This window comes from Oenanthe melanoleuca, chromosome 6 (assembly GCF_029582105.1).
Source record: "Oenanthe melanoleuca isolate GR-GAL-2019-014 chromosome 6, OMel1.0, whole genome shotgun sequence".
Classification (NCBI taxonomy): Eukaryota; Metazoa; Chordata; class Aves; order Passeriformes; family Muscicapidae; genus Oenanthe; species Oenanthe melanoleuca.
In genome coordinates, this window is record NC_079340.1 from 6,892,330 (window position 1) to 6,914,658 (window position 22,329).

The 22,329-nt window shown below is 45.9% G+C and overlaps 2 protein-coding genes across 4 annotated transcripts in view; both read left to right on the forward strand.

The window, feature by feature from the left end:
- The window catches only part of ANK3 (ankyrin 3), a 308,301-nt gene extending 301,547 nt beyond the window's left edge, over positions 1-6,754 (forward strand). For 2 of the 3 annotated variants that reach the window (XM_056494940.1, XM_056494941.1), the window contains 2 exons: positions 2,422-2,511; positions 5,359-6,754. In XM_056494940.1, the coding sequence (XP_056350915.1) occupies positions 2,422-2,487 (66 nt within the window). In that variant the 3' untranslated portion in view covers positions 2,488-2,511; positions 5,359-6,754. Of the gene's footprint in view, positions 1-2,418; positions 2,512-5,358 lie in introns of all 3 variants that reach the window. The other variant, XM_056494942.1, reaches the window with a different exon arrangement.
- An 8,598-nt stretch (positions 6,755-15,352) lies between these two features.
- CCDC6 (coiled-coil domain containing 6) overlaps positions 15,353-22,329 on the forward strand; it is a 51,505-nt gene continuing 44,528 nt past the window's right edge. The window contains exon 1 of the mRNA XM_056494958.1: positions 15,353-15,685. Coding sequence (XP_056350933.1) covers positions 15,374-15,685 — 312 coding nt within the window. The 5' untranslated portion in view covers positions 15,353-15,373. The remainder of the gene's footprint in view (positions 15,686-22,329) is intronic.

The following is a 22,329-nucleotide window of genomic DNA, read 5'->3' on the forward strand; positions in this document are numbered from 1 at the left end:
GTCTTTTAGGTCCCAAATTTCCGCTATGTTAGACCATGTTTCTGCATGTGCCAAGCACTGAGAAGCTGTGAAAAGCTAAGGATGTCTCATAGGACTCAGATTGACCACTCTATTTTGTTGCCCAGAGAGCTTCCTGACATGCATTAGTTAATAAGAGCAGGGTGCTAGAGGCTCCCTACAGGCTTTAAGGAAACGTTTTGTAGAATAAATGCACAGGTATGAGCCTTGTTAAATGAACAAAGCTTTCATACAGTTAATGTGACATAAAGCAAACTGTTACATAAAGTCGAAGCTAGCATGTGCTTGTTGCTTGGATTGGTGTGGAAATATGTGTGGGTTTGACAGAATATAGGCTCTATTGCTAATCTTATAACACATTCTTTAGGGTGAGGAAGCAAAAAACATTCCTGGTGAATCTGTAACAGAGGAACAGTTTACCGACGAAGAAGGCAACGTCATCACAAGAAAAGTAATCATGAATTACATCACTGCTCTGAGTCTTTGCATTCAAGTAACTTCTTTTAACATACTTTCTCCCTTTAGAATCTAGAAAAAAAAAAAAAATCGATACTTTTCGTGTATTACTTCCCACAGATCACCCGGAAGGTAGTAAGACGTGTTGTTATCCCCCACGAGAGGAAAGTTGGTGAAATGGTAATGCAACGGGGACTACCAGGAAATAACAGTAGGCGCAGAGGGTTGTGTTGACTGCTAGAAAGTGCTGCTAAAGGGCTGGAGGTTTGCATTTAACAAGAAGCCTTGGCAAAAAGTGCGGTGCTTGCAGTTATTGGCAAGTTGTGCGCTGGGATCATGGGCCAGGGCGGCGTCAAGGGGATCTGCCCGAATTCTGTCAGCACGGGACATCAAGGTCTGTTTCTGTAAAACAGGCAGAGGGTCTAAGCCATGCCTTTGGGGCTGGTTTGTGCCATCAAGTTGAGCCGTTTCTGTGTGTTTGGTTGAATTCTTGCAGAATCTGTGCCTTACAGCTGTAGGTGGATTGTGTGGCCTTTCCACCAGACCAAGGGAATGAGCTGCAGTTTGATCCCAGCAGCCTCTCACTCACCTTGGTGTGATACCCCTGGTGCTGGTGGCGGAGGGTTTGCAGGATGCAGGTCAACAGGAACATACCCAAGCAATGGTATCCTTTACAAGCAGGCACCAAGGCAGGATTTTGTCCCTTGTGATCAAAATTGGAAGCCTTCTGCAGGCCTGGACTGTGCCCAGCTTTATCATCCTGATAGTGGGAAGAGTAGGACTATTGTGTGCCTGCACACCCCAGCCCCTCTTGGAAAGGGCTTCAGTGGGCAAGCTGTGCCTCAGCTATCATCTGTCCCAAGGAGGCCTTGGGGGAACGGATATCGCCTCTGGAAACAAATGGCTTCAGAGGAGCTTGTGCCTTCTTCCCCAGCACATGGCTCTACAACGTCTCTGCTCGAGTAAAACTGTCATTGGGGCAAATTAAATTCTTGTCTGAGTGAAAACAGATTCAGAAGGGAAGACAACAAATACCCTTTATTTTCTGACCAAAAAAAAAAAGCGGGGGGCACATAAGTCACAGAAGAGAATGGAAACGAACTTATTTCCATTCCCTCTTTCCTGGTTGTTTATGAAGAAAAAAAAATCCTGCCCAGCAAGGGGTACACATTTTCAATTTCCTGCACCAGATTAGATTAGTTGAAAACTACGAATAGTCACAAATACATCAATGCAGATCACCTGAGGGGTAAACTCTGCCCATAGCCACACATAAACAGATGCCTTTCTCTGATGTGAGTGAGGCTTGTGATTACTGGAGAATTTATTTTTAGATGATTATTGAGTTACTTTTAATGAGCAAAGATGAACTTTATTTTGGGGTATGATATTTTAAAGACACTGAAACCTGCACTGCTTGCCATTCATTGGTTTTACTTCTGTGCTGCTTCAGTGGTGGTTTTTGCTGGCTTTCTTCCTCCTCCCTTTATTCCATTACTAACCTGCTCACTTTAAAGCACAGACGTTGTGAAACATCATAAGAGCAGCCCCAGCCGCTGCTGGGGGAATGCCCACCAATTCAGCTGACCCAGGAGGATGGTTGGGAAGGGGGATTTTTCCCTATCAGTGGCACCAGCTCCCGCTGCAATTGGCAGCAGGGGCTCTGCCAAGGACTGACTGCCAGCTGGGCACTCCAACCCAGGGGTCAGGCTGAAATTGTAGAGCTGTGTTTTCTACTTGAAGATGATATTTCAGACCTGTGCTTTTGCAGCTCAGCAGAGTGGATAAATAGATTGTGTGTATCTTTGAAATGAAGTGTTAATGTGATTTAACTGCTTTTTACTTATCCTGTTACAGCAAAATCTGTATCCTGTTTTGGAAACTGGTTTACAATTACGAGTTCTCTCTGCAGACTGTGTTAATGTTTATACTTTTCCTTTCAAGCAGGGAGAAGCTTATAAGGTTAAGACAAAGAAAGAAGTCAGACATGTGGAGAAGAAAAGTTACTCATGAAAGCTGAAAGCCGACCACTGAACGGTCAGTGTGATCAATTTTCTTCCCTTGTTGAAGGTTTTTTTGCCAACATGGGGAACAGAGGCTGCACAAAGGCTTGCCTCTGCTACTCTAGCTTTGCTTTCTAGCTGAAGACCTGAATAGCTGGCCCTTGATATTGTAAGCAGAAAATGACCTTGTGCTCACGTATAGAAATTAAGCTTTACTTCTCGGAAAATAAAGCAAAGCAATACTCAGGCATGTGCAAGATTTCTGGGAATTTTACAGTGTCTAGTGTCTACAATCCATAGAACTGTTTTCAGAACCCCTGAAAACTTAAACACAAATAATAAAGGAGCTGCACACAAACCTAGGAGTGAAATGGTTCTTCCACTGTCAGACATGTGATTTGAGGGCAGTTATGCAAGTCAAAGTCCTCGTGACTGAAGTGTCTCAATATTTGCCAACAAATAATCCCTTCCAACTGTTTCTTGTGAATTTTATTGATCCAGCAGTTCTTAATGATTGTAGCAAGCCAACAGCTGATGGTATAAGGGCTTCCCAAGCTAAACCCAAATGCACAGACTAAGACACCCTTGAAGGGGACTCTGTAAAGATGTGATGGAGCGTCCTGAAGCCAGAGGCTGCTTTGTCTCACTGACACAGCTACAGTCACACAGAGATGTGCCTGTAAATATGGGAGGAGCCCGTCTGTTCTATCAATGCTAGTCCATCAGTCATGGCTCCAAGCCTGTAGGTTTATCATGGACAAGTCTTTTTCTGCTCAGAACTTCTCTTAGCTTTGTTTGGTTTCAGGAATTGGACAGAGGAAGAGTTTATGAAGTGCAAGACTATGTATTGTCCTTTTTCTGTACATATGGTATAGAATTGACTTTAGGATTTAAGAACAGAATAAACAGGACATGGCAAATAGACCAAATAGTGAGGAAAAGAGCAGACAGAAGCAGAGTCTTTTTTGAGTCACCAGTCCCTTCTAACTGATGCAATGTGAAGTAGCCCCTGCAGCCTTCTGGCTCTACAGGTGCCCTGTGCATGTGAGTGGACACATTTAGACAAACAGCACTCAATGTGTGGGATCTAGCTGAGGGCTTTATGGCATCAAGCCCCAAGCAGCAAGCTCTGTGAGGTGACTGGTGTGATTTCAGAATCTGGTAAGCAGCTACTTCATTCACCTGAATTCCTATTTTTACTGAGAGTCCTCCTGTGTGTGCTAATAGAATAATACAGCTTCACGTGGCTTGGTGCTCAACATACTCATAAAATATTCATTGTTCGGAAATGGGAGGTGATTCTTTTGACACAGCTTTCCCCTTTATGGAGTTCAGGGATATGGGAGTAAAGCAAGCCAAAGCAATGGCACTGCTTGTGTGAAATAGTGTCCCAGGTTGAGTCCCATGCTGTTCCCCTGTCAATCTGCAGGGGCAAAGCAGCAGAAATGTGTAAATTCAGGCATTGAAGGCATGATGGGACATTGAACCCCATAAATAGTGCAGCTAAAGAAGTTTGATGCAAAAGACACTGAGAATAAGGGAAAAGCATTTCATTTTAAAATAAAACTTCATAAATAAGGCAGTCCTTGTCTAATACATGAAAGAGAGTCTGACCTTCAGGAAGCCAGAGTCTAAGTTCCTCAGAACCAGATTTGCTCCCATGACTGCTGATGCATTTCTCCTGTGATTTTGAGTAGGCAAGTCTTCCATGCTAGAGTCTCTGAGGAACACAGAGAGTCTGCCTTAGATAATGAACCTTTGCTCCAGGGGGAACTTTGTCCTCTAAGATGAATCTCTGTGCTCCAAACTTTGATATGATAAGCATGACCAAATGTGCGCTAAATAGTTGTGAGTCTGGTCGAGAGTTCATTAAAAACATTTCATTTGGATGCAGAAGTGGATGTATTTGCACAGGCAGGGGATTTTATAGAAAAACTGTTTGCTTTGTAACCACAAAAGACAAAAAAATCCTATTGGGCAGGCAGAAGTGGTTCTTTTCTTTGAAAAAATCACAATGTTAGCTAGGTTTTGCTGTGAAAATGTCCCTGTCACCATTGCAGATAAGCCCACTGTGAAGCGTAGCTTAAAAGGTGAAGCCAAGAACTCTTGTGTGCAGGGCAGCACGGTGTGAGCTGGCGTGACTGCAGCAATGGGAACAGCAGGACAGATTTATGACAACTGTAGATGTGGGCAAGGACAGATTGCTTTAGTGTAGAAGGAGACTGCAAGCGCTCCTGGGGAATGCATGTGGACCTGTGACCTGATTAGTAAACAGGCATGTCCGTGCAGCCTGAGTCCTGCCGGTGCCGTGCCGGCCACGCTCCCGAGCAGGCTGCCCTGAGGACGGATCCCTGATGGATCCCTGCTCCTTATCCTTGCTTTTGTCCTTCACCAAGATCCTAAAGGCTGCCCCCTGCATTCCTGCCTCTGCCAGTCATGTTTCCTGAGCAACTGGCTGAGGTGGATGTGCAAGGAGAGAGGGTTTTCCATTACTGTGGGGATGCTTGCACACGAGGAAAGACGTGCTGTGGAAGCAGAAGCTCTTTCCATCTGGAGATAATGCTGTTCCTTCCACAACAAAGGAACCTATTCCTTGTTATTATTGGATCAGATGAGCCAGTGCCATGTTAAGGGTGATGAAATGCAGTGTGCTACAAACATATCTGTAAATCGGTTTTTGAGCAGTATGGACATCTGCAGCTGCATTTTCCCCCTCATGCTAGAGCTCAGCTAATGTTATTGCCTACCTAGAAACTGTTTGATTTAGCCTATTGCAGAATTCTATCATGCCAGTTACATTTCTATTTAGTCAGGGAAAGGCATGAAACTGGTTCTAACAAGGCATTTCTAAAATTATTTGTTCTCTGTTTTCTCTCCACAGTGTGCTTTTACTGCCAGTATTCTAGAGGGACACTCACAGAAGAAAAATCAACAGGAATTAAACATCCACCTATAAAAGTGTGTGTGTGTTTGCTGCTTCCCCACATTAACCGCATGGTTTTTATGCAAAAAGAAAAAACAAACAAAAAAAAAATCCCGAACAAAAAAATTAATTTAGCATGAGCCAATTTACAGAGCATGGAAATTCACGTTCATTCACAGGATTGGAGGGTGCGCAGTTACAATGCAGTGTATATACAAGATGCCATGCTGTTAACAGCTTCTCTCAAGCAGTTTGATGTCATCTCAAAAGAAATAAATTCCTGTGGCCAGAGAGGATGTGCAAGACAAAATGGTTAAACCATGGAAAGACACTAAAAATACTAAAATCCACAACAGCTCGCCTTATTTTTCTTGGACCCAAACTGTCAGGGTATAAAACACTATTTGTTTCTTTTTTAAACATCAATAGTTTTGCTGTAAATAAATAACACTGTATAAATTCTAACAAAATAGAATAAATGTTGATAAGGCACTGCCTTTTCGATCACAAACAGAATATTGCAAATGCATTGAACAGGCTAGGTGTCTCAAATGGCTGCACCTACAGGGATATTCTGGGTGTATCTTCACAGATTCTTGTATATTAGCAATTATAATGTTTGTATATGCAAAATCGCTAGCTTGATTTTAAAAAAATCTTTAAAATCTGCTGCAAATTTAAATGATTCCCAAAATGAGGAATTCTGTAGTTCTGTGAAAATTTTTCTTCAGAGTACTAATATTTTGATGCATGTGTTTCACCTTATTTTGATTAAATCTTTTCCAGTTTTGCAAACACTATACCGCAACATGAAAAATAAGATTTTATCTGTAAACACAAAGCCCTTCATCTAATATTTGTTGCTGTTGCCAATTTTTCAATGAAATTACCTAAGACCCATAACATATACAGTAGTTGCATTATGGGGAGGGGGGTGCTATCTGTTCTTGCTTTATAATGGGGGTAATGCTTGCAGCTTTAGAAGTGGGTTGGTGCTCTAAGGAGCACAAGTTTGGGATATTTTTAAATGAACTGAAGAGAAATTATTAGCTAATAGACTGGCAGCACGCTGTAAAATTATTACTGTATTGTGTACTGGCTATAAGATGTAGAATCTTTCAGTAAGCCAATCATCTGTAATCATCCTAGCAGTGTAATATTAGGTTGTTAAGGCTGCTGTGTTTTAAAGGGCATTTTTATTTGGTTTTTGGTGAAATACTTTAATTTGTTGATTATATTCATATGGAAACAACATTCATTGATAATAGCTCTAATTACATATGTATGAAAACAACAAACACTGGATGATCTAGTTGATTATTTAAGCATAAAATAAATTGTGTTAAAACTCTTGGGTAATGTGTATTTGGCAGCGTTCTTGTACCCTACAGATATGAAGCTTCACCAGCAGTTATTTGTCTCTGGCTTTCAGATGCTTTTCCTGTTTCTTTTGTCTGATCCACCTTTTCATCTTCCCAGTGCGACAGGCAGGCACTTGGCAGGCTCTCCCCAGGTCAGGGCAGCAGGAGGAAAACACAGCAGTCAGCAGCACACACCCAGCAAAGCTAAGGAAAGCCCACTCCCTGGGTCGGAGATGTGGGGAGAGGGCCTGTGCAACAAGGATATGTGCAGCCCTTTCTCCAACACGTGAGCTCTGGACCTCCTGTAAGTTCTTTTGCCCTGTCAAGAACCAGGAAAAGCACTACCAAAAGCAATTTTCTCTCCAGTATCAGATCAGTAACAGATCCACAGCCCATGAGGACATTAAAATGTGCATCCCATGTGTATTCTTCCTTATTATTATGAGTGATAGAGCACTGTATAGAGAATGTGGCCAAAACAGAAGTTTGTAGACAACATCAGTACACACACCGCTCTGAACTGCAGGCTTCTGCTCAAGTGCAGTAAATGCAGTTTATTACTCAGGGACCAGTTTTACCTGGCTTTTAAGGCCACATGAAGGTGAAGTATTTCACCCCAGCTTTGGCACCTGATGAAGCACTTCTGCTACAGATCCACCTCAGTCTGCTTGCTGTTATCTGGTGATCCACACAGGACCTGGTCTTCAGCTGAGGTCAGTCAGCAAAGTCTTCTGACTGTGATGAACAGCACTTGGAGAATGCAACAGGTTGGTTTGTCTGTGTGTCTGAGTTATTACGGCCACTGGCTTTTGAAGCAGTGACAGTAAATGAAGTTTTCATCATTTAAGCAGCCAGACTGTGTTGCAATGCATGTTTTACCTAGGTCAGAATGCTGCTGTACAGTGCTGGTCGTTCAGGTCGTTATGCCAAACGTTATGCCTCCATGTTTGGAGGACAAATGCCACTTAGAGCACTAGAGAGCAAGTGTGTGTTACTGCAGATCTCAGTCCGATAGCAGTGATCATCTTGCAGATCTCCCCATCCAGATGCCTCCCTCCCCTTGAGTATCCAGCTGAATGAGAGTGTTTTCAGTAAATGCTGTGAGATATATATGTATAATATTATATCATGATTGTACAGTTGGAAGTAAAGGCTGTGGTGACAACCAGCAGGAAGGCAGGAGCTGTACTGTAGGAGAGCCTCACTTCAGTCTCTAACAGCAGCCAAAAGGCAGCTTTTTGTTTGACTCATCTCTTCCTCCGCCTGGTTCCCTGTTGGTGCCTGGTGTTGGTGTGGAGGAAAGCTGTGAGTGTACCTGGAATGGCAGCTCTGGAGGCAGAAGAAATATTTCTGTAGACAGAGAAGCGAGGTTGTTTGTGCAGGTAGCAGAGGTGTGTAGGTGAATCTCAACAGCTCTCCTGCCCTTGCGGGGCATTTCTGTGGCAGCTCCGAGCTCGGGGAGCGGCTCTGGGCTGTGACAGCACACAGTGACTGTGGGTAGCTGCCAGCTCCTCTCGGGGCTCCGAGGGTGCTCCTGCAGCACAGCCCTGTCGTGGGGGTGCCCGGGCGGGCTGTGAGCACTGAACGCGCCCAGCAGGACAAACCCCACCGCTGGCAGGTCCCAGTGCCCAGCTGCTGCTGCACGGGCACCTGCAGCACAGTTTGCCTTCCCCCTTACATACAGAGAGAACAGGAGCTCTCCAGCTAAATTCACAGAGTTTAAAATTTCATATTAAATGCTGCACAAACAGGATTTTCTGGGTGTTGGTTTTGTTGTGCACTGAGTGGTTCCAACAGTAGCTCAGGATATCTGGGAAAAACAGTGTTGAAGTGTAAATGGTCATTTGAGAAGGAAAACAGAAATCTTGCCAGAACTAGCAAACAGAACAGACAGCTCTGGAGTGAGTGAGAACCCTACCTAAATGTGTGCTTTTGTTCTTTTTTTTTTTCTTTCATGTTTTCCTCCATGATCATATTTCCCTTAGAGGCAAAATTGTAAGTCATGGGACTCTGATTGCATCTATTAAAATAAACTTGATTGCTAAATACATCATTATTTTCATCCTTTGATATTTTATTTAGCACTAATTAATAATTCTGCAAAATATCCGACCGTCCTTTTTCCATTTCTGAAAGAATATCAATTATATTTTATTTGTGGCCAATAATAATGTCAGAAATTCTAAGAGCTCCCAAAGTATTGAGCTGATATTAGTGGGATAAGTGGCAGTCACTTGTAGGATTGCAGCACCCTGCTAATTAATGCTAATTTCCTGGGGGGTTGTTTAACACAGGCTTTGTCTGTAGCACACAGTGGGCAGGAAATCGAGGTGCTCTACTGGGGAGGCCACTGCAGCCTGGGATGGGAGACACATGCTCCCAAAAACCTCTCCATGCCCTCTAGAGGAGTTTATAACTGCAGCGTCGTTGAGCAGGACCAAGTCAATAAAATTTGATGGAACTCCATGAAGTCCATCAGTGGCAATTTTATCAAGTTTCTACACAAACTCGGTGCGAGCAGCTTGGCCTGGAGGAGCTGTGTCAGCCCTACACGTTTGGAGGGCTCTGCAGGGGCAGCACGATGGCCTTGGGGCAGCCCTCCTGCCCCTGCCAGCTCTCTCCCTAGGGAGGGGGTGCAATCCAGAGGGCTGGGACTTGCCTGGCTGAGGCTCATGTGGGGATGCTGGGCAGGGTATTGTCAAGGGGCTTCATTGTTGTCCTAGCCACATGCATGATGTATGAAAAAGCTGCTGATGATCCTTTGCATCCTTGGCCTTGAGGTCGTATTTGGGAATTGGCAAGGGACAGGAGGAGGGGGGGAAAAGCAAACAGGACCTCTGATTTCAGGGTAGATCCTACCAAACTGCTGCTGGAGGAGGAGCTCCTGGCTCAGCTTGCCTCTAACCCCCAAGTGAGCAAGGGAGGGAAAACAGGCTCTCATACTGCACAAGAAAATATTCTTGTTTGGTTGAAAGTACAGCAGTTTTCTGATGGAAATTTGGACCCTTTAGACTCAGCCTGCTTCAAAATGCTTGATGTAAAAAGCAGTCCATTCCTGGGAGAGGAAAAGGTTAGTGAAGGGCAGAAAAATGAGGTACTCAAGGAAAATTGATGTATGTGCCACAGTTTTCATAACTGCTGATGCTAAAAGCAGCATGCAAATTGTGCATGTCTTTATTTGTTTGACCCTAAGTCATGGAGGATGGCAAAGATTTATCATAAAAGTTTCATTGGTACTTTTCCCACCACGCTAATGTTCAATTATTGAGAGCTATTTGGGCTATAAAACAGCAAAGTAGAGCAATCCCCTGTTCACCAACTTCCTTGTAAGGCTTCCAGGGGCTGGATATCATTATGACATGGCCAGACCAAAAGAACCAACCTAGTATGAGCTCTGAAAAAAACATTCCCTGGGGAGAACAGGGATACAAAGGTAAAGCCCCAGAGCTGAAGATGCATTAGCTGCTGGTTGGCTACTACACAGCACATTTTCATAGTCAGATACTCTATCCTACTAAAAGACTTCTTTCCTAATACAGCTTTCTGATTTAATAATTGCTGGTCAGAAAAGCAAAGCATCATGACATTATTTTCATTTGAATTGCTTGTTAGAAAACATGTTTTAACTTGCATCAGTAAATGCCTTAATCCACAATAGTAGCGATCTGGGTTTCTTCTGCTCTTACAAACATTTTTCAAACCAAGCTTTCTCCCCTTCTACAACCTCTCCACATATGCACTCCATTTTCCCCTTCTAGTGTTCCCTTTTGTACATTCTTTTAAATGCTGCTTCAGTTTATTTTTCTAGCAGTAGTTTTCATTCATTGCATTTTCCTGCAACTTTGTCTTTCCATTCTCTCTTCCCAACCCTCACCTCTCCATTTCAATCAGGTATTCTGAGTACTATGCAGACTATTTTTTTCCCTTGGGTTAATAAGCTTTAGTTGGCCTTTTCAGTGTATAACTACTGAATATTTTAATGACATTGTATTCTTATACAAGGTCTTCCAGCTGATTGATGGACCTCTGGAATTACATTAAGGATTACATTAAATTTCTGAACATACCTCCTCTATCCTCTCACACCTAGAAATGTATTTTATACAATATTTCTACTGTTAATGTGAGTTTATGGAACACTATTTCTAATTGCCCATTACCTTCTGTAATGATAGTTTCTGTGAATAAATCCCTGTTTTATTATTTCTTCTTCTAGATTGGTCTGCTCTCCTACTATAAGGGTGTTGATGACATTTTCCTGTTCTTTATTTCAACAAATACCTTTCCTTTCTGCCAGTTCTGCATTTATTTTTTATGCAATAAAAAGATACTGAGGCAAGGAGGGTGAGGACCTCATCCTGCAGGTGCTGTGGTGGTGGCAGGTGGTTGTGGTGGCTTTTCCTGTGATGCCTGGCCCCTCGCTGCCTGCAGTGGGGACCAGACCAGTGGCATCTGAGCAGCCCTGTCAGTGGGGCAGCCTCTGCTGTACGTCTTCAAAAGGGGGTTTTGTTCATTTCGCTTATACCACATGTTTATACTCTTTAATCGGTTTGGTTAACATCCTACAGATGTAAAAAGCATGTGATTTTTATTTTTTTTGGAGGGTCCTCATTAGGATAACATTTTCCCTCCCTGTTTATTCTATTAATTAGGAGTAGTTGGCTGTAATTGTAATTAAATATACAGGTGCTATTTTTTAATGACTGAAATGCTGTTGCAACAAGAAGGATGCCATCTCAGATCTAAACATCCAGGGCCCTTGAGTTTTCCTCCCACTCCTCCACTGACTCAGTGCTTGTCATTGGGCAAGTAACTCAGCTTCCTACCTCCCTTTCTTGCCTTCCAGGGCTATTGTGTGAATTAATTAGATAATGTTTCAGCATGGCTTTGAACTAGAGAGAGCAACAGAAGTGCCAAGTTATAATTCACTGTTATGAAAGTCGGTGTGCTGGCTGGGAGTGAGACCTCTGATGCCAGCCCAGCAGAGAGGGACAGCAAAAGTGGCTGGGGGAAAGCTCCCCTCTTGCCTCAAGATCCCTCATCTCTACAGCTGCTGACTGCACCACTCTAGGAATGCTCTGCTGAAGGCAGCACCAGCAGCTGCCTGGTGTGATCCCAGGGATGCAGCCCCTGGCTGAGCCAATCCGGCCCGGTTGCTGCATTGAGGATGTTGCCTGCACCTCCCTGTCTGTTTTCAGGCTAATTTTGGTGTCTGAATGAGCACAGGACATGTCCTCTGGAAAATTATAGTGCTCCAAATCAGCAAAGCACTTAAGATTAACATTGATAGGCCTGAAGAGTGGCTTAAGGTTAAGCACTCTGTGGGGCTTGCTGGGTAAGATTAGCCTGGAGCAGATGTGTGTTGTGCTGATTCAGGCTTTCAAAATATTCAGGCCTTGATTCAGCAAGATACTCAAATGTGAGCAGTCTTGCTGAAAGCACTGGAGATAACTGGCTGATCAAAGCTGGGCAGATGGATGGAGAAAGAACATTAAGGTATAAACCTTAATGCTAGTTTAGAAATTAGTTTGATTTGAGGAGCACATGTCTCTGTGCACAGAGACAAACCAGCTTTCCACCTTCCGCCTGTGCTGTGCAGGGCATGCATGAAATAACATTTTCTCATGACCCAGTGGTGTCCAGCCAGCTTCCCAAATACCAGCAGACCTATTTGAAAGCAATTCTGATGAAATGCAACTACCTGTCCAAAAGAGTGCTCACCATTATTTGAATCCTATTTTAATCCTTGAAGGTTTTTATTCCACCCATGCTGGCAGAAAGGCCCAGCCTGGGCACAGCTGCAGGATTGAGGAGCTGGCAGCCACCCCAGCTGGTCAGGCTTGGCTGCCCCTGCAGATCCAGGGGTGCTACAGGGGCATTTTAGTACAGCAATGAGAAGGTCTCATGAGGACTCATGGACACTGTCAACTGCTCTGTGCATCTACGGCAGTATCTCTTGAGGACAGTGCTCTTATATTTTGGGAAAAATCCCACCATAACTAAGCCCAGAGAGGGGAAATCCAGCTGAGGGACAGCAGCTGCCAGGGTGGTGCTGAGGGTTGCTTGGTGGCTTTATTACATTTTAATGTCATCACCAGGATCAGTATGGAGGTAATGGGATGCAGGAGTGTGCCTGTTTCCACAGGGCTGGGTAGGGAATGCAGGACCTTTTCTAGCTGAAAAGCCCTGAATTGTCTCCTGATGGGGTTGAGAAAGAGCTGTGGGTCTCTGCTGGTGCTGCATGGGGACTTCCACTTGTCCCTCCCTCCATTCTGAGCCATGTTTGGGGCAGTGTCACGTGCCAGGGACAGACACACAGTCAGAGATCAGAGGAAACAGTTCCCAAAGCTCAGAACTTTACTGCTTTTCTTGTGATTAAGAGACCAAAAATAAAACGACCTGCACTTCTATTCCCAGGCAGGCGAAAAGAATAATTACTTTACAGAGGTGGAATTCCTTCCTATATTATAGCCATTAAAAGGAGTAAAATTTGAAATTTGCTGTGGCATGGAACAAAAAGGTAGTGCAGTTAGAAATAATGAAATCCTTGCTTGCCACTAATGGAAGTATTACTGTTGTTAAAAGGGTCCTTCATAAATAATTGAGAAACCAATTATACAGTCTTGGTGACTAATTTATCCAGGAGCAATACAGACCAGAATGCATGGCATATATTCTCTGCTATAGCTCGCTGATGATCTGCAAAGAAACAGTAAAAAAACAAAAACAAAACAAGAAGGAAAGAAACTAATGCACCTACTAATCACTAATGAGAAGTGAGTGTCCATATATCTTAATTCAAAGCAGCTTTGCTGCTGTTCGGAGGGCTGAGTGACCATGCCGGTTGGCGTGTGTGCTGGGGAGAGCAGGGCTGGCAGCTCCGCGGAGCCGAGCCCCGGGCGGGTGGGGATCCTGCGCCTTCTGCCCGCGGCGCCAACCCGAGGGGCTGCGAGCTGCGCCAGGGAAGGGGCCGGGCAGCGCCGTGCCACGTTTTAGCACAAAAACCCTTAAACTAAACAAGGTCTGGGCTGTTTGGGTCGTGTGTAGCCAACCCCTGGGCTCCCCCGCAGCGCTGTCGGCGAGCCCGCGGCTTCCCCGCCCGGGTTTCGCGGTACCGTGAGACGAACCCCGCAAACGGGCTGTCCCGAGCTAACAGACCCCCGGGCACGTCCCCGCACCGCTTTGTGTGGAACACACCATCCGGGCACATCCCGGCTCCAGAATTCCTTGTGTAGGGAGGCCTCCGGTCCCGGTTTCTGTGCGTCCGGGATCCCCTCTCCTGGTTCATTCCGGTCCCGGGCTCGGAGTGTCCAGGATCTCCTCTCACGGCACATCCCGGTCCCAGTGTGTCCCAGCTCCGGGCACATCCCGGTCCCAGTGTGTCCCAGCTCCCGGCACATCCCGGTCCCGGTGTGTCCCAGCTCCCGGCACATCCCGGTCCTGGTGTGTCCCGAATCTCCTCTCACGGCACATCCCGGTCCCAGTGTGTCCCGGATCTCCTCTCACGGCACATCCCGGTCCCGGTGTGTCCCGGCTCACAGCTCCGGGCCCATCCCGGTCCCGGTGTGTCCCGGGTCCCAGCTCCGGGCACAACCTTGTCCCGGTGTGTCCCGGCTCCGGGCACATCCCGGTCCCGGTGTGTCCCAGCTCCCGGCACATCCCAGTTTGTCCCGGTGTGTCCCGGCTCCGGGCACATCCCGGTTTGTCCCGGTGTGTCCCAGCTCCCGGCACATCCCGGTCCCGGTGTGTCCCGGCTCACAGCTCCCGGCACATCCCGGTCCCGGTGTGTCCCAGCTCCCGGCACATCCCGGTTTGTCCCGGTGTGTCCCGGCTCCGGGCACATCCCGGTTTGTCCCGGTGTGTCCCGGCTCCAGGCCCATCCCGGTTTGTCCCGGTGTGTCCCAGCTCCCGGCACATCCCGGTCCCGGTGGGTCCCGGCTCCGGGCCCATCCCGGTCCCGGTGCGTCCCAGCTCCCGGCACATCCCGGTTTGTCCCGGTGTGTCCCGACTCCGGGCCCATCCCGGTCCCGGTGTGTCCGAACTCCCGGCCCATCCCGGTTTGTCCCGGTGTGTCCCGGCTCCGGGCCCATCCCGGTCCCGGTGTGTCCCAGCTCCCGGCACATCCCGGTTTGTCCCGGTGTGTCCCGGCTCCGGGCCCATCCCGGTTTGTCCCGGTTTGTCCCGCTCCGGGCACATCCAGGTCCCGGTGTGTCCGAACTCCCGGCCCATCCCGGTTTGTCCCGGTGTGTCCCGGCTCCGGGTCCATCCCGGTCCCGGTGTGTCCCGCTCCGGGCACATCCCGGTCCCGGTGTGTCCCGGCTCCGGGTCCATCCCGGTCCCGGTGTGTCCCGGCTCACAGCTCCCGGCACATCCCGGTCCCGGTGTGTCCCGGCTCCGGGCCCATCCCGGTTTGTCCCGGTTTGTCCCGCTCCGGGCACATCCCGGTTTGTCCCGGTTTGTCCCGCTCCGGGCACATCCCGGTCCCGGCCGGCGCGGTTCCGGCGCGGGCCGCCAGGCGGCGCTGTGGGCGGGCGCGCGGCCCGTCTCGGCGCCGGCGCGCGGCGGGCGCCGCCCCCTGCTCGGGCGGCGGCGGCGGCGGCGCGCGCGGGGCGATGGCGGACAGCGCCAGCGAGAGCGACACCGACGGCGGCGGCGGCAGCGGCGGCACCGCGGGGCCGCTGTCGGGGGGCGGCCCGGGCGCGGGGCCCGGCTGCGGCGCGGCGGGCGGCAGCGGCGGCTCCTCGGGGGGCGGCAAGGCGGGCGGGATCGTGATCTCGCCGTTCCGGCTGGAGGAGCTGACGAACCGCCTGGCCTCGCTGCAGCAGGAGAACAAGGTGCTGAAGATCGAGCTGGAGACCTACAAGCTCAAGTGCAAGGCGCTGCAGGAGGAGAACCGCGACCTGCGCAAGGCCAGCGTCACCATCGTGAGTGCGGGCGGCGCCGCGCCGGGCCCGGCGGGCGGGGAGCGGGGGTGTCCCCGCCGCGGGGTGTCCGCGCAGGGCGGGCCCGGGCCCGGCCCCGGCCGCGGCCTCTCCGCCGCCGCCCCGGCTGCCTCCCGGCTCGCCGGTACGCGGCACCTCGGGCGGGCCCGGCTGTCACCCGGCCCGGCCTGGGGTGCGGGGGACACGCACAGGTGGGGTCACCCCGCGCCCTTCGCGCCCCCTCCCGCACCGGGAGGGCCCCGGCAGCGGAACCGGCGAGGAGCCGAGGCGGTTCCCCCGGCCGGACCCGCGTGGCCGCCCGGCTCCCCGCGGGAGGCGGCCCCGCCGGCCCGCCCTGCCCGCTGTCCGAGCGGCGGCGGCTCGGGGAGGGGCCGGGCAGGGGAAGGACGATGCTCTGTGTTCCCCTGAAGTTTCTCAAAGTAGAGATTTCCTTGGAGTTTAAGTAATCTGCGGAGATTACGGATTATCTCTTTAGCCGTCACCTCTTCTTCACCGCTGTGCAGAAGGGGCGAGCTGCAGGAATAGAGTCTTGGTCATGAGGAAGTGTCGGATTTGTTTGCAACGTTTTGTTTAGCTGTGGTATTTGAAGTTACTTGAAAACTCACTTAAATAAGACTTTTAAAAATAATGCGAGTACAGCAGCACTGTCCCGGCAAGAGCTCGGCTCTTGGTTTATGCGCAGTGTGTGAGGATAATTTGGAGTTTAACACCATTTTATGTGATGCTGTTAGGTAGGAATCCTCAGTAAAGTGCGTATCAAAATACTATGGAAAAACTGCTCTGTTGTTCTCTATGAGCTTGGGAGCTAGGACTTTAAATTCGAGGAAATTCTGCTAATTCAGTGGCTAAGGGGATTGTTTAGGCGTTGCAATGGTCATGGCCTTCCTGCAGAGTAGGTAACTTGCTAAAGACCAGTCAAAGCTAACTCTGATACTGTTCCGAACATCCTTGCCAGTGCAGGTGGAGATGTTTTAGGAGAGACCAATCCCACCTGCGTGTGTGCATTCTCATGTCGTCTGATTTTTCACAGGGGGTACTTCACTGTGAGCGTAATGCCTGTTTTATTGATAGTGAGCTTTTCCGTTGTCAATACATCTAGCCAAGAAATGGAGCTTGCCTAGGCATACCTCTCATCTGCTCCTAGTAGTAAGCATTCAGTGTCTAGCAGGATGTGGGCCGGAAGAGAGCATGAAATACAATACAGAAGTAATTTATTCAAGGATGACAAATATAGTGCAAGTCGGGGAAATGTGTGCTTTGTTAATGCTTTACGAGAAGAGAATGTGCCTTAATTAGGTAGCGGCAGAGTGCCTTCTAATGTTGAAAGGGGCTAAGGCGCCTTGTCAGTCAGACATTTTCTCTCTGCCTATTAGAAAGACACAGCGTCTTTCTGAACCCCTGGTAGGTGTATTGTTTGTAAACAACTTGGAAAAAATGCTTGTGTGCGTTTAAGTTCTGGCACTGTCTTTAGGGACTGATCATCTTACATTTTCATCAGGTTTTAATGTATGAAAAGGAGATATTTCCTTAAATTTGAAGCTCTGTCTGTTTTTTGACATCTTGGATGAAGAGAGGAGAGATGTTAGAGTTTAATGGCAATCTGTATGCTGTCTGGAAAACTGACATCTTTAGCTGATGCTGTGGCTTTGGTATGCTAAACTGTGTGCACAACTGAGTAAACCACTTCTAATTCAGCAAGCTGTGAAATAATGAATGCAGAACATAACTTTTTTTCAGGCCACTGAGACCTTGTGCTGTGGTTTACATAGTCCATAATGTAAACACATTTGCAGTCTGAATACTTTGTTGTGTGGCTCTAGTATGCAGGTGACTGGAGATGAACTTTATTGGAATGTTGAAATATGTGTCATTTGCATATAAAAGTCATAGGAATAGAAATATTTCTGTTTGTCTCCACTGCAGTTCTAAACCTTTGTCAATTTGCTCCTCTACCCACAAGCTGCAGCTCTTCACAGTGTTGCTGTGCTGACAGACGGGCGCTGTGTATCTTTCCTGTTGTGGGCATTGTAATGACACAAATCAGCTTTGATTTTTATCAAGTGTTGAGGACAAGCTGTGAAGCACAAATGGAACTGACAGGTAGCCAAAATAGCAGGTGAATGACTAAACCTGTGTGCTGTAGGTGAAGGTGACTCCTTGAACCACACAGCTCTACATCTGCAAATGTTTGACTGATCCTGTTTGATCTTTTTTTGCAAGGCCACAGAGACTCTTTGCTTTCTGCAGCTCCCACCATTGTCTGTAATGATTTTGAATATTTTCCTTTTAAGGTTTGCCAGTTGAAAGGTGGTCTTCCACCTTCCTCTTGTGTCTGTGCTGGTGTAAGTGTTAATATGACATTTCTTTGTGTTTGCAGTATTGTTGGTGTCAGCGTGGATATAGTCAGTTTAGGAATTACCCAAATTGCTTGCCACATAGGATCTTATTATTCTCTTTGTAGTTAACCCTTGTGTCATAGTGTTGAAAATAAAGTGTTAATGAAGCATACATTAAGTAGTTGCACTTGGAAAACTGACTGAGAAACGATGTTGGCTTGGCAGGCTTGTATGCTCACTAACTTCGTATGTACTCTCATCTGAAACATGTGAAAACAAATGCAGCTTTCAAGCTGAAATTGGTAAAGCCAGCTTGGACTAAGTGTACGCCCAAAAATATGTGTGAGCTGTACTCCCTCCAGTAGCCTGAAATGCAAATGAAGTTATGCTGCTGTTCATGTGCAAGACTGTGAAAGTAAGCAAATATATGTAATAACTTTATCTCACCTGCTGTTATTGGTAATGAATGGTGAGAGAGGGAGTAAAGCAGGGAGAAAGCTGGGGATGTTTCAGGTGTTCTCTGGCAGTGCAAGAGCATTACATCAGAAGATGCAGTTTTAGATCACATATTAAGAAGAAATGACTGAGATCACTTGAGCCATTTGCAGAGGGTTAATTTATATGTATTTAGCGATCTCAGTTGTATGATCTCATGGTGTATTTCTGCAAGGTCTTTTTTAGGAAATGAAATGGCTGGTGCTAGGTTGGGAAAAAACAGACGCCTGAAGATCTGAGATGCTGTGTGTTTGAGATGAGAAGTAGTGAGTTTTGATTATAGTGCTGCACTACCAGAAGTGGATTTCCTGTGTAAATTTCCTTAGTTTTTTGGTGAAAAAGTCTGCCAAAAAGATGTCATATTTAATGGGCTAAGCCTGGGACAGCACAACTTCTCTAGTTAAATAAGAGTACTTTCAAACCTGGGTGATGAGGTGACTGCTTTTCAAAAGAATGAATTGCTGCGTGTAATAAAGGCTGAAATATTTCAGTTGAGTGTAGGTATGTCTTGGTCAGGAAGTTTCTTTTGAAGTTGGTAGAATTTGGATTTTTAGCTCTTTTTTTTTTTTTTCTACTCTTCAGTATTTAATATAACCAAGCATCCTATTTCAGTGAAAGCCATGTAACCTTTAGATGATACTGGAAGCATTTTGTTTTCTTTGTTATTGTTTTGGACTGACAGGCCTCATACGAACAGAATGCTTCTGAGAACAAGAAGAGTTTTAGTCCCTGGCTGCTACATACTTTCTCTGAGATGTTAGATTTGGTAATTTAACTCATGTAAATTGGCCTACTATAGTCAGACATCTTCTGTGGAATTATAAAATTAAAATATAATAAGCCTTATTGTGTTATTTAGTTTTTTAACTGAGATGAAGATAAGAGTATTTAAGAAGCATTAATTAAAATTTTTTCCCACTCCAAAATGCCTGATGTAGCAGTTTTAATGCATTCTAACCTTTTACAAGAACATTTCTCTTTAATTTTTCCCTGATTTTGTTTTGTAGGGACGAGAATTATCCTAGAAATCCTGATTTGTGGTGCTGTGTGGATCCCCAATAGGATCATCAATTCAGATGAGCCAATCTGATCCAAAGTGCTGATGGCATGTGCTGGCTTTTGTGAGCTTGCCATGAGTTATCACTGTCTGGTAGTGCCTGTTTGCAGCACTTGCTGCCAGGGAACACTGGGACATGGGACTGCTGGAGGTTGGGAGAGGCAATATTTTACTGTGAGACCTCTGCTACCGTTGTTTCTGTAGCTAAACCTACACTCTGCACCTTGGCTCCCACCTTAACTCTTCTCATCCCCTGAGTGCTGGCAGAGGGCAGTTGCATTTCCTAGCTTTTCAGCCTCCTCTGTGATTATGCAGAGCTGTGTGAACAGCTTCCCACCTGTTGGGAGGAACAATAGAAAAAAAAGCCTTACTCAGCTCCTATTTCCTCACCACCTAGTTAAATCCTGAAGAAAGTTGTTGCTTTCAGTAACAGCCATCTCCTGAAAGCAAACAGGCTTTTTGGGGCCTGCAGATCAGAAAAATCCTGTGTACTCTTGTGACCTGTTACAGTTTTCCCAATAACAACCATATTTGGATGCTGGGAATAATTTTAATTTTGCATTTTGTTCTCAATCAAGTGTGCAGAGGGATTTGTGTGTGTTCGTTAGATCTGCTGTTGTGAGTCTTCATGGAAAATATCAGCCTAGACACATACTTTGGGGAATTGAATGGGTGTGCTGTATTGCGAAAAAAGCTCCTGCAGAAATACTTTTTTCTTTTCTGGAGTTTGTACCAGAATTTCAAGGTAGAACACCTGTTCCAGTACAGAATGTCTATTAATAGTAGAAGAAAAAGGGCAGGATAGTCTATCTGAACTAAAATAGGAACCTTTAAAAAGTGCTGATAAAGGCATGGGGACTAGTAAAAAAAAATCAATTAGTAGCAGAGAGAGGTAAAAAGCAAACCAAGAAAGCAAAAATGTTAATATTTTACAAAATGTATCTGTGAATCTGTTATTTACTCTGGATTTTAAAGTTTGTCTTGTGAAAAATACTGTCAATTCTGTGATGTCTTTTGTCGGTGTAAGAAACCTGCTTAGGGCTTTTGTATCCTGCTGTGTCATTTATCACGCTAGTTTGCAGCTGGACTAAGCTGAAAGTAGCTAAAAAATAACTTATTTTAAAAATGCTTTGCTTTCTTGCTCTTTAGAGTAAAGACAACATCGTTGCTAAGATTATCAAATTTGCGCACCACCCAAGTCCATCCAAAATTTTTCGGTGCGTTTTTTCCAAGAGTAGGCATGTCGGAAAGTACTGTCCTGTATTTCAGTTTCACATTCGCCTCAGATTCTCAAGAAGTTTCTGTTGAACTTCTACAAATGGCTGTAAAGGAAAAAGGAAGTTTAGTAGTGCCCTTTTGGTGTTAGCTGCCTTGGCCCTTAGGGTAGCATGGCTGGTGAGGCAGTAGTAGGAAGGTGTAGTAGAATGTGCTTCCCTTTGGTAGTTACACACAGCCACTTACATATCCAGTTCCCAGGGAAAAACATCGTCCATGTGCTATTAACAGAATGTCACCAGGGTGTGTTGTAGGCCTTCCTGAATGCTGTTTAAAATACAAACAAACAAAAAAAAAAAAAAAACCCCACAGAAAAAGTCAATGTTTCTGAACTTCATTCAAATATTAATCTACAGGAATTAATATTTGAATTGTACTTTCATGGAGTTTGAGGCTTCAGCCGTTTACTTCATCATCTGCTTTAATTTTTGTCACGTGGTGTTGTGAGTTCTTCCCACACTAAGCCTTATAACTAACCTTGAAATGTGTCTTTGGGAGGGGTATCCAGCTTTAATTTGAAGACTCTTGAAGATGAAGAATCATTGTGCTTGGAAAAGCTTCGTTGTCCTGCCTCCTGTTCTTCCCATCAATTTCATCAAGGCTGAGCTGTTGGTTCCTGCTGTGCCTTTTGGATGGGTTAATGAGTATTCTGGATCCTCTGCTTTCTTCTCATGAAGATACAGGCTGTAACAGGCAACTTTCGTTTACATTGACAAACTAAACTTAAGCTCCCAGGCTCTGAGATGCTGAAATCCAAAGTGTTGGATTAATGTGATGCACTGGTCTAGTCTAAACATCCTTTCCTGCTTCAGATTTGCACAAAAGTTTCTGATAGCTTAATTTGGAACTTCACTTATTTTATGGGTTTTTTTTCATGCAGTGTGATCAGTTGTCTTTAATGAGCTTGCTGCTGTGTGCTTTGGCTAATTTGGCAGAAATAAAGTTGCACACCTGTGCCTTGTTCAGGTCCGACTTAAACAACACCCTGCTTAGTACATGTTGGTGAAATGGAATTTCCCACTGATGAGTATTTTTGAGGTCGGTAAGCCACTTTGGAAATCCTAGTGTATACTTTACAACCATTTTAAAATAATGTTTGGCACATATTACTAAATGAAAAACTCATATGGATGCCTTATACACACCCTACACCTTTGTGGTTATCTTTATTACAAATAGTCCTTGGCTGAAAGATGAATCTTTGCTTATCTGCCACAACTTGTTCTCGAAAACCATGCTGAATGACCTGTTTAAGTTTCTGTCCTTTATACAGTAAATTAGTTTGTTTGCAGTATTGCCATTGGGTTGATACCAAATTCTGATAACCACCTAGTTTTGCTTGCCTTTAAATATTATTCAACAACTATACTTTTTTATCAGTTACTTTATGTGACGTTCCCATATTTAATAGTGGTGGAATGTCTTCAGTCAGTAGCCTACTGGTATATTGCTCTGAATTACTT